The sequence below is a fragment of the Tachysurus fulvidraco genome, chromosome 9 (genome assembly GCF_022655615.1).
Source record: "Tachysurus fulvidraco isolate hzauxx_2018 chromosome 9, HZAU_PFXX_2.0, whole genome shotgun sequence".
NCBI lineage: Eukaryota > Metazoa > Chordata > Actinopteri > Siluriformes > Bagridae > Tachysurus > Tachysurus fulvidraco.
This window is the reverse complement of record NC_062526.1, coordinates 18,235,055-18,247,866: the sequence shown is the minus strand read 5'-3', so window position 1 is coordinate 18,247,866 and position 12,812 is coordinate 18,235,055. Positions and strand designations below refer to the sequence as shown.

Sequence of the window (12,812 nt, the reverse complement as noted above, 5' to 3'; positions counted from 1 at the left end):
TGAACGCAATCCGTCCTCTGCAAATGATCCAAAATGCAGCTGCACGACTTGTTTTCAACCTGCCAAAGCTCTCGCATACCACCCCGCTGATGCGATCCCCCCACTGGCTTCCGGTAGCTGCACACATCAGATTCAAAACACTGATGCTGGCCTACAAAGCCAAAAATGGACCAGCTCCCTCTTACCTCAAAGCCCTCATTACTCCTCACACTGCACCCCGCACCCTCCGATCTACCAGCACTGCTCGACTGGTTCCACCATCTCTCAGGGTAAGAGGCAAGTATACTACAAGACTCTTCTCTGTACTGGCACAAAGGTGGTGGAATGAACTTCCCATAGAGGTTCAGACAGCTGAGTCTCTGGCTATTTTCAAGCGGCAGTTGAATACCTACTTATTCAGGAAATACTTCAACTAGCACTTCTTTCCATATCTTTTCCATTTAAAAAAAAAAAAAACCTTTGACACTTTTTCATTGTAACTTTGAACAAATGTTTTAAACTCATGGTATCTTAAGTATGTAACCTAGTGAGCCAGCATTAATGTATTCAATATTAGAGATTTCAGCACTTATGTACGTCGCTCTGGATAAGGGCGTCTGCCAAATGCTGTAAATGTAAATGTATTCTTATTTTGGTGACATACCCAGTTCCCCCCTGGGGATTAATAAAGCATTCTTAGAAAGTTCAATGTGAAAGGTTGGAGGGCAAGAAGCATGAACGCTGTAATTAAAAATCAGGTTTATTCCACCAAACTTAAAGTTACTTTAGTATTGTGTTGTTTATAAATAATACAAGCTTGTTTTCTTTGCATTATTTTCGGTCTAAAAACACTGCATCTTTGTTACTTTGACTAGTTTTTGTTTTCTTCAAATAAATGCTCTAAATGCGAAAATGTTTATTTGAAATTTGGGAGAAATTTTGTCAGTACAAAGATCAGAAAACAAAGAGTTTCATTTTATTCAAACTAATACAAAGAAATAGTAAAACCAAAAACAGATCATTTTCGGTTTGTTTTGGTCTCTTATTTTTCCACAGCCGAATATACATGCATGCTTATGTATGCATTAAATTCTGGTTCTGATTGGGCTGAATTGTATTTTTAAATTACTATTTTTTTATTATAATAATAATAATCTTGTGCTGGTCAAAAACATTTGTATGTTTTGTATTGAAAGTCCTTTTTTCCAGTGGTGACTGATGACAAAGGTATTTTACATACCTGTGTACAAGTTCTTCCACAGGGACAGAAAACAGTAAGTAAAGGTGGATCAGTTTAATTATTTTGTGGAGGGAAATTTTACCCAATTATTTTGACTCATTTAAGCGATATGCTAATTGACGAATGCTATATGCTAATAGATTTAATTGTTAGTTAACAATCTTACCTTTATCCATTGCAGTGATGTCTCTGAACAATTTCCTGTATTTGTATTTCTGAATGTCATCTTCAAGTGTTTCATATTTGTCTTGTTTATCAGTAAGACAGTATGTGTAACAAATATTTTGTGTGCATGACTTGTAAATAAAAAGGTCAAGTTTGAACATCCGACCAGTTTCATCAGATCTGGAGAAACACAAACAATTTATACAGTTTATATCTAAATTCACTTTTATACAAATGCTGATGTTCTGAGGTGTTAATTGCTTGACTGATGGCTTGTGGCATGGCACTATATTTTTCTGGCACACTATTTTGGTGTTATTAATTCTATTCCTGTAAAGTCCTGCAAAAAATGAAGACTTTCCTATATTATGAAAACAAATAAGAGAAGACCTGATTTGAGATAAATACCCATTTAAGCACCACATAGGGTTGAGTACAAAAGTTTCTGAAAAGTGAGGTGTTTCTAAAGAGCGACGCTGACCTTAATCATGTTGTTCTTGTGTGATATCTGCTCAAGTAAGGAGCAGTGTTAAGTATAGCCACAATATTTTGAATAATCCAAACTCATTTTTATATCTGGACACGTTAACTTATTATACACTGTGCAACATTTGAATGCACAGTGTGTGTTTATAATTAAAGTTCCTTTTATGGTGTAAAATGTAATGTATTTCTTACTAAATGTAAATTAACAACTTACCTTATTAGATTCATCTCATATTTTCCTCCGTCTGAGAAGACAAGATGCATCTTATCATGGTGAGAACCAACTTCCTTTTGAAGAGCAGCATAAAACATCACACAAATACAGTCTTCGTTCCTAAAGTGTTACAGAGAGTTAGAGAGCACAAACACCTAGATGAGATCAGAGAGCAGGTGAAGGAAAATAACAGGGTTGAAAAAATGCTGTTCAAAAAGGAAATTTCAGCCATGAGATGTCAGTGTTCAGCCATTCATTCACAAGTAATACATCTTTTATAACTAAATTGAATGTTTAAAATTAAAAGCAGGAAACGTGAGTGAGTGAGTGAGTGAGTGAGTGAGGGAACAAGTGATTTCTAAATTTTTCACACATAAAATTAATCTTACAGTACCTGTCTTGATTTTTTGGCCAATACTGTGACACTAAAGAAAAAGATATTCAAAAATGGTAACAGTTAAAGGAAACTGTGTGTAAAGGGCTGTATAAACTTTCTTTGGTTACACATTGTCCAGTGCTTCAGAGCTCATAACACATAATAAAACAGAAAAATAACTGACAATTTGACTTCACTGACATTTTTACAGCAATTCTTTTACCTTCATATGGACGTTCAGACAAAATCTAGAAGATAAAAATATTGTAAGTGAGAAATGGACCTGAGTTAGATCACTTTTAAATCTTTAGTCTCAGTATAATACGGTTAGGTACAAGCTGATCATATGATAATTACATTCATTTAATTAATTACACTAAAATAACAGGCCTTATACAGTATTGTGCAAAAGTTTTAGACATGTTATAAAATAGAAAAAGTCTTAATAGTTTATATTTTATCAAAATGGAAAGTAAATAAACAGAAGAGAAATCCAACAGCATCAGTTCTTTTAGGTTTACTTGCACACAGTGTTTTAAGATAAGTTGGGCCAATCATCTTGAAGAACTGACCAAAGGTCTTCTCTAGGCTGCCTCTGATCCTTCTATCTCTTTATGTAATCACAGACAGACTGGATGATGTTGAGATCAGGGCTTGACTGAGACAAACCATTACTTCCAGGACTCATTGTTCTTCTCTATGCTGAAGCTTTCAAGGAATTTCCATCATGTTTCACTGTTGCCTGCAGATACTCATTATTGTTGTCTCCTGCCCTTCTGTGAATATCCAAATATTTCATATTTTGTGCTTAGTCCAGAGACCTGTTGCCATTTTTCTACACCTAGTTGTTATGTTTTTGTGTATAGTTGAGTCTCTTCACCTTGTTTCCATATCGGAACTTCTATGAAGACCACTTCTGATCAGATTTCTTTAGACAGTAGTTTTGCTGTGCTAAGTCTTGTCATGGTGTATGACCTGTGACATGAAACTGTCTCCACAACCTCACCTGGGTAGTGTTTGTTTGTTTCCTCGCCCAGTGTGAAGCTCCTATACAGCTGTTTCTGTTTTCCTTAATGACTGGGTTTCAATCTACATATGAAAATGATGATCATCAGCACCTGCTTGGTCTAGTTGGTTATTCACACACCTGATTCTGATCCCACAAAATCACTGAGTTTTTGTAAGTGTATGAATTGATGCTGGTTTGAAGCCAAAGGGTCATCACACTAAATACTGATTTGATTTAGATTTTGGATAGCTTCAAATGAAAGGGATGTAATGAATGATAAAGACAATACAATAAAAGACGAGAACTAAAACAATACAAATGACGACACTTAACAATGACTGCACGTAACTAATGATTCCGCGCTGCCATCGGCAACACGGCTCACTTAAATGTACAAGACAATGACAACAATTGGGAACAGGTGCGGAGACAGGGAGGCGAGAACGAAGGCGGGGCAGACACATGGCAACAACAATAACAATAGCACATGGAAAAAATTCTGGGCTGATCCCTGACACTATTTTTTTTATAAATATAGAATATTTTTAAAAGCATCCTTACTTTACAGAATTACTTCACACACACACACTTACACACACAGAGAGAGAGAAAGAGAGAGAGAGAGAGAGAGAGAGAGAACTTTACTGTTTATCTCTGACTTTAATATATAAGGTTTGAGAGAGATTTGGTGAAATTTGCAAGATATGCAATTTTTTCAAATTGCCATACATTTCCAGCAGGTCATCACAACACACACCCAGCTAAAGAGCTCTCTGTATCATGTGTGTGAAAAGTTACAGCTGTAATAGGATGTAATTACCCATGTATCTTACCCATGTGTGCATAACACATTGAAAAAAACAATCTGCAGGAAAATTGAACATTTTTTTGGACACAACAATCACAAAAAACCTGAGAAATACTGAAGGGTCTGATTAATATAAAATTTATACTACAAGTAAGAATGTAGATCATTGCTCCTCACCTCAAACCCCTCCTCTTCTGTTTGAGAAGACTGTAAGGGCTCCTGTAGAACATCCTTCTCTGGTGGATTGTCTTTTAATTCACCTAAATATGTCCAAAAGGTTTATTTCAGTGACATTTATTTAAGCTAGCTTAGTGTTCCAGACCTGATAGGACCTTAAATAAAAGGTTAATAATTATCTTTTAGTTATGGTCAATCAAATCTGGCACACTACGCTGGTTTAAATAAATGACATTGAAATGACCCACAGAATTCAAAAACACAGATTGTTGGAAATAAACATTGAACCAGACTGGTTTGTTATCATTAAACTATGCACGTTGTTTGAGAAATACTTCAGAAAACTGAGTCAGGCCGACAAACAAAACAAACGTGTAGCCAATGAGACACTCCCCGTGATTTGTCAATATGTGGTGGAGAAAGTGTTCAGTGCGCATGTAACATTACCAGAAAGCGATTGAAACATTGACATGGTGGATAAAAACAAAAAACGGAAAAAGGCTTACGATAAGGCAAGAAGCAGGATCCGTGTTAATATAGGATCAGCTTTCCAGAGCTGGAGAGAACTGAACGTCTTCCACGTGAAACGGAGCTAAACCTTTCACGGTACAACACACAGTACTACAAAAACACATTTGTATTACCATAGTATTACTCATTGAGTTTATTTATTGATAAAAAATATCCCCTCGGCCAACTGCCCCAGCAGGTTCCGCCATAATATTTGCCTGGGTTGCGTATGTATGTGTGGGGCGGAGCTATCAAAACAGGGGTGACACCCATTTGTGTTAGGGGTGTGTTTGTTTTGGTGATTTCAAATGTCAACATTGGATTTCAAACATCGTGCACCCCACCTTTAATACGATAAACACACTGAATACAGCTCAGGAAAAAAAATGAAGAAATTACTGCAAATGTATCAGATTATCAGTTTCTCTGGACATGAACTTCTTTGTTTTATTCTATAAACTACTGAGAACATCTCTTCCAAATAAACATCTCACCATTTAGAGCAGTTATTTGCAAAAAAATGTCTTCATTTTTTTTTGCAGTACTACTAGCATTGTTTTTTGATGTCCAGCTAGTTATATAGGAAGAGGATTGTGATGACATCAGCTTTGGTTTTTATCCTTTCCCTTGATAAATTTGGTATAGATGTGGTTCAGGTGATAATCAATACTTCATTAAGCAGAATGAGGTTGTGTCTGTGTTGGAATTCAGTAGTCACTGGCAAATATGTAGAGATGCTGATTGAAGAAAAACAATCCTAATTTTTTCAGGAGATGTAGAAGTAATTTGATGGTAAATAAAATGTCATGTTTGATGAGGTGATTGTTTTTGACATTTTGAACAGTTGACTCTTATGAATGTACACACATATTTCAACACACACCTTAAGCAAAGCCATGTCCTGTTCTGCTTCAACTGTTCTAGCAGACCCTCGGTGGGGAATTATTTCAGTTATGTTACTCATTTTGGTATCTAAGCTAGCTCCATTTTTCAATGAGACAAAATATAACTTGACAGGAATCTTGTGAGAAGTTACACTGGTACTAGTTTAGTCCACAGTATACTTACATACAAAACCTGTAAATATTAGCCTGGTCATCATGGTTCGCACGGTCAGTTACAATTACAATAAATTTATTTCCTTCAATTTCTTCCATCCTACCTTCTAGTGGCCACAATGATTTTTATTAATATCTGGTTTTGAATATAAAACAATATTTATAATACTAGCTGAAGGAAACTGCTTATCTGGAAACTGGTTATGAACTTCTTCATGCATTAAGTAACTACACGTTTACACAAGTGCTTTTCCTGAAGCAGTTCAACTCAAAAGCACATTTTATCTGTATATATGCATGAATGGTGACCTCTTTGTACCAAACAGACATGAAGCCAGTGTCAATTCCAAGCTCCTGAAGAGCTTTGTTTTTTTCACGTTTTATTTTTTTACCTTTTAAGGTAAGTTGTATTACATGTCACCTGTTCAATAGAACCTGTCTGGGATTTTAAAGTAACTCAAATGTCTTACAGAGGAACTACACGTCATTAGAACACTGCACCACACCCTTACATTCTCATCCACTTATTTACTCAATCATTTTTATTTAAAAATAAACCTTAAACCTTTCTACACCTGATATTCATAACCTGCTAGAGTATTTGCATATAGTCATTTATATACAGTAAAATCATTATAAATACATGTGGAAGAGGTACTGTACAGAGCTGAAATACAGTGTTATCATGTTTTAATCTTCATCTCTTATGTTCAAGCTTCACCTCAGACAGACATGTATATTTATATAACCTAATAAGTACTATATAATATAAAGTACTGTATAATTAGGGCCTGAGCACCGAATGGTGTGAAGCCCTATTGTTTTTGCTCGGGTTTATTATTATTATTTTATTTATTTATTTATTTATTAGCACACATTGGCCAATTGGGGTCCCTTAACATGCTCGAAAACTCTTGAAATTTGGCACACACGTCAGAGTCGGGCGACGCTAGGCTCGGGCAAAGGCTGAAATACGGGCGTGGTGGGGGGACTCTGTAGCGCCCCCTGTAATGCAAAAACAAACATTTGTGCACAGATCGGGCAATTATGTACGCACATATACGAGAGTTGGTACGCATATAGATCTCATCGACCCGAACAACTTTCGTGCTCTAAACTATGAGCTTCGCCCAACAGGAAGTCGGCCATTTTGGATTATTTCATAATTGCATGCGGTGAAATTTTAAATAGTCCTCCTAGGGAATTCATGCAATAAATTCCAAAAGGATTTTTGATATCTCGAACGGTGCTGCCATGGCGAGGCGACTAAGTTATGGCTAATTCAGAGAAACAGGAAGTGTCTTCTATCGAAGGCAAAAAATGTTCGGCCAAGGATTCTGATCGCATCGATGTGCTTATTGTGAGTCCCGGGTATAGTGCCACCAACAGGTCCCAGGAAGTGTTTCATTCACAAAGATGGATTTTTTGACAGCTGCAAACTTTTGACAAACTTTTAAATGCTCCTCTTATGGGGTTCATGCAATTGAGACCAGACTTCGCCACCATGACGCAGAGATATTAGAGATGCGTAATTGTGAACGGATTTTTGATATCTCAAACACCGTTGCCATGGCATCGTGTCAAAATTTACTTTTATTTCAAGCATATTTAAGGCGTGCTTAGATTAACTTGAAATTTGACACATACTGTACATCACATTTGTCGGCTGTTAAGTGTGGACAAAAAGGTCAGACAAAGGTGTGTCTTTTAAGTGGCTCACTAGCGCCCCGTTTGTCTAAAATGTGGGGTTTCATTTACCTACAGTCCCCAAATGGGTCAGTAACAACATAAAATAGTCCACTGATATTTACCCACTTGCCCACCGTGCATTGTTTTCTGGGAGGCAACGTATAGCGATAAAAAAACATGCGAGGGCCCGCCATCGCTGCTTGCAGCTATATTTAGGGCCCGAGCACCGATGGTGCGAAGCCCTATTGTTTTTGCTCGGGTTTATTATTATTATTATTTTATTTATTTATTTTTTTGCACACATTGTCCAATTGGGGTCCCTTAACATGCTCGAAATCTCTTGGCACACACGTCAGAGTCGAGCGACGCTAGGCTTGGGCAATTCTGGAATACGGGCGTGGCAGGGGGGGCTCTGTAGCGCCCCCTGTAATGCAAAAACAAACATTTGTGCACAGATCGGGCAATTATGTACGCACATGTATGAGAGTTGGTACGCATATAGATCTCATCGACCCGAACAACTTTCGTGCTCTAAATTATGAGCTTCGCCCAACAGGAAGTCGGCCATTTTGGATTATTTCATAATTGCATGCGGTGAATTTTTAAATATTCCCCCTAGGGAATTCATGCGATTGACATCAAATGTGGTGAACATGATGCCGAGACATTGCACTTGCTTAATTCCGAAGGGATTTTTGATATCTCGAACGGTGCTGCCATGGCGAGGCGACTAATTTATGGTGAATTCAGAGAAACAGGAAGTGTCTAATATCTAAAGCAAAAAATGTCTTATTGGGATGACACGCGGTGTGTATGTTCAGCCAAGGATTCCAATCGCATCGATGTGCTTATTGTGAGTCCGGGTATAGCGCCACCAACAGGCGCCAGGAAGTGTGTCAGTCACGAAGGTGGATTTTTTTCACAGTTGCATGCAATGAACTTTTAAATACTCCTCCTAGAGGATTCATGCGATTGAATCTAATGCGAAATTGCGAACGTGTTTTGATATCTCAAACACCGTTGCCATTTACTTTTATTTCAGGCATATTTAAGGCTTTTGCCGTGCTTAGATTAACTTGAAATTTGACACATACATCACATTTGTCGGCTGTTAAGTGTGGACAAAAAGGTCAGACAAAGGTGTGTCTCTTAAGTGGCTCACTAGCGCCCCATTTGTCTAAAATGTGGGGTTTCATTTACCTACAGTCCCCAAATGGGTCAGTAACAACATAAAATAGTCCACTGATATTTACCCACTTCATGCACTTGCCCACCGTGCATTGTTTTCTGGGAGGCACCGTATAGCGATAAAAAAACGTGCGAGGCCCCGCCATCGCTGCTTGCAGCTATATTATACTATTAAATTCTTTTTTTCCTATAATCCCACTAACATTCGTCTGTGACTTATATTTCACAATGACATGTGATTTAAAGTGAACACTACATTAGAGTCAGTCAGTGTACCTGTCAGTGTTGTGTGTTTCTGTCCATCATGTGGAGTTTCTCCTGTTCTCTCTGAAGTAGCCTCAGCTCTGACCTGGGTCTCCGACTTAAAATGATGAAATATAAGTGTCCAAAAGAATGTATACATTAGATATCTGAAGTAATTTTAATATTATTAGGCATTCTGAGCTCCTCTCACCTCTGTTCTCATGTTCAGAGTGTCTGGTTGTAGCTGTCCTGCTCTTTCTAATGAAGATGTTTGAAGAGATAACGTTAATAATTCTGAAGTCCTGCCACTTCACAACACTTTATTATATACTCTACTAAGTGCACAAAAAAGGAATTTAATAACAGAAGTCTGTATTAAGCTTCATTTACATTTACAGCATTTGGCAGGGGAACTTATCCAGAGCGACATACATTAGTGCTTATATCTCTAACATTCGATACATTTATACTGTAGGTCAACAGTGTTAACATTATTAGCTACTCATATATATCTCAGGTTCCAGTGAATTAATTCGCATCATTATTCCTTGCTCTGTTAATAGTTATCTTGTGCATTAAGTCTTAATTAAGTAGCAAATAATTATCTTTTAGAATTAGCTGTTTTTTAGTCAAGATTTCATACCTTGAGAAATGTTGTGAGGAAACATGTCAGAAGTCCCCACAAAGTCTGTTCTCTCTTCAGCAGGATTCTGAAAGAAAATTCATTTTAAAAGACTAAATAATGGTTTTATATTAATATTTTATACAACTTCTGAATTGAAAAAAGAAACCGTATAAAATATACATTACATTTTGAGCAGCCAGTTCATCTGAAGGGTCTGTTTCCTGAGAGGAATCCATTTTACCTCTGCATCAGTTACAGGTTTACCTGAAAGGTGCATTATTTATTCATTTATTTTCTATGATGATCTATTAGATATAACAGATGAGATTTCTAACATTATCTACTGCTCCCATTTTGTTGGACCTATATTAGATTAAAACAGCCACTAGAGGGCGATATAGACTTCATTTTCGAGACTGTGCTCCTGAACTCCTATTTTAAATGTATTTAGATGATTACAAAACATAAATTCTATAATGTGGAACTGTACAATAACATACCTCTCAAGTGTTTTACACTGCGATTTTTAGTGCTTCATTTAGGTAAAAAATAAAAACCCTACAGGTTGTAGAATACAGTATGCCTCAATGTGTAGCACTAAAATCTGCTCTTCCTCTGACAAATGCAAAACAAGCCTTATGTATTCTGCTCAATGCAGATTATTTACTGTTACACATTGATTTAAATTATTCAGAGAAAAGAAAAACAAACTGATTCATTATTAAATGAGAATCTCTAACCTGTTCGTTCTGCATCCAGGAAAAAGTGTGTAGACTCAGTAGACTGGGGTATTTATAACAGACACGCCCTGGAGGAGGTGGAGGCTTAAAAGGAGGTGTAAAAGAGTCAAAGAACATCACTGAAACTTTCAAACATTCATTTTTACATTCATTAGCATGCATCATTAGTCCATTTACTGTAGACAAAAAAAAAAAACATTTACTGTAGACAAAATACTGCAAAACATTTGGGCTAAACTTTATATATGCAAAAAACAAAACAAACAAACAAAAAACAGTATTTTTAAAATTTTATTCTTTAAAAGCATAAATGTAAATGTTACACTTACTTCTATCATCATGAAGTGCTTTGAATGGCTAGTCATGCACCATATCGAGTCTGCCTTACCCCCCTCTCTGGACCCCTTCCAGTTTGCATATCGGCCAAACCGCTTGACTGATGATGCCATCTCAACAGCCATGCATTCAGCACTCACTCATGTGGACAAAAAGGACTCGTACGTTAGAATGCTGTTCATAGACTTTAGTTCAGCATTCAACACTATCATCCCCCAACAGCTCAGTAATAAACTGCTTCAGCTAGGGCTCAGCACTTCACTGTGCAACTGGCTATTGGACTTTCTGACTGGAAGACCTCAGGCAGTACGGGTCGGCAGCAACACATCCAGCACCATCACACTGAACACTGGGGCCCCCCAAGGATATGTGCTGAGCCCCCTTCTCTTCACCCTGCTGACCCATGATTGCACACCATCACACAACTCCAACCTCTTTATCAAGTTTGCAGATGACACGACTGTAGTGGGTCTCATTAGCAACAAAGATGAGACAAACTACAGGAACGAGGTGAGACGCCTGGCCGGGTGGTGTACTGACAACAATCTCTCTCTGAACGTGGAGAAGACGAAGGAGATTGTTGTTGACTTCAGGAGAACGCACACTCAGCATGCTCCTCTGACCATCAACGGTGCCACTGTGGAGAGAGTGAATAGCACCAAGTTCATGGGTGCGGTCATCACAGAGGACCTATCCTGGACTGGAAACGCAGCTGTACTGGCCAAGAAATCACAGCAGAGTCTCTACTTCCTCCGCAAACTGAGAAGAGCCAGAGCCACGCCACCCATCATGCACACCTTCTACAGAGGCACCATTGAGAGCATACTATCGAGCTGCATCACTGTGTGGTACGGTGCTTGCAACGCATCCTGCCGGAAGACACTACAGCGCATAGTGAGAGCAGCTGAGAGGATTATTGGTGTCCCTCTCCCCTCCCTCCAGGACATCTACGAGACCCGTCTCACCCGAAAAGCCCTCTGCATTGCAGGTGATCCCACCCACCCATTACACAGCTTCTTCAGTCTGCTGCCATCAGGGAGGAGACTGTGGAGTCTCCGGGCCAGGACCAACAGATTGAAGGACAGCTTAATTCATCAGGCTATCAGGAAGCTGAACTCACTCTCAAACTTGCCTCCACTTCTCTTTTCTGCCACAGGCTCCACAGATCTATGAACCCAACACTCCCCTTCAGATCCCACATCCCCAAGGTCCTTCCACTCCCCCTCCCACTAACATACGGAAACATGCACCAGTCACTTTGTGCAGCATTGGTCTGCTTATTCTCCACTGTATCTACATATGCTTTGCACTTTATTTAAATTTCATTGCTAATATTTTGCACCTTGGGACTGAGAGAAATACATTTTCAATTCTTTTTTGTGTATATATTGTACATGTGAAAGAGTTGACAATAAAGAAAAACTTGACTTGACTTTCATATATAATACATCCTAATTAATCAATAAAATGTTTTTTTATCTTGTACAAATGGCATCTATAGTATTAATATGAGAAATTATATTTATAAAACTATATTTTATAAGTCAAGTGACAGAATAGAAAAGATCATTATTATCATTGTTTAAAATCAATGATAAACTGTTTAGCAGCTCAATAAGCACAATCCTATTACCATCCTGATGCCAGAGTTTCATCATTCCATGTCACCCTGATACACTGAGCGTGAGCTTTAGGTAAACAGCTGGCAACAGATTTGACAGAAAAAGATAATAAACAGAGTCATTTATTCAAACACTTTGTTCTAAATCACAATTTAGTCGTGGCCTAATGGTTAGAGAGTCTAACTCCTAACCCTAAGGTTGTGTGTTCGAGTCTCAGGCCGGCCACGACTGAGGTGCCCTTGAGCAATCCACAATCACTCTGTAATTACAAGACACTAAATCAGTACAGAACACAATCCTTGAGATTCATCAGCTTTCACACTGGAAATCTGGAGTCGTAGCTTTTC

The 12,812-nt window shown here is 38.0% G+C and overlaps 1 protein-coding gene across 1 annotated transcript in view; it reads right to left on the bottom strand.

Annotated features, from left to right (window-relative positions):
- The window catches only part of LOC125138474 (E3 ubiquitin-protein ligase rnf213-alpha-like), a 102,648-nt gene extending 90,816 nt beyond the window's left edge, over window positions 1-11,832 (bottom strand). Inside the window, 11 exon segments of the mRNA XM_047818693.1 lie at window positions 1,386-1,564; window positions 2,085-2,204; window positions 2,479-2,509; window positions 2,684-2,708; window positions 4,455-4,537; window positions 9,176-9,260; window positions 9,354-9,400; window positions 9,786-9,852; window positions 9,953-10,031; window positions 10,508-10,591; window positions 10,837-11,832. Coding sequence (XP_047674649.1) covers window positions 1,386-1,564; window positions 2,085-2,204; window positions 2,479-2,509; window positions 2,684-2,708; window positions 4,455-4,537; window positions 9,176-9,260; window positions 9,354-9,400; window positions 9,786-9,852; window positions 9,953-10,003 — 688 coding nt within the window. The 5' untranslated portion in view covers window positions 10,004-10,031; window positions 10,508-10,591; window positions 10,837-11,832.
- Between the last annotated feature and the right edge of the window lie 980 nt (window positions 11,833-12,812).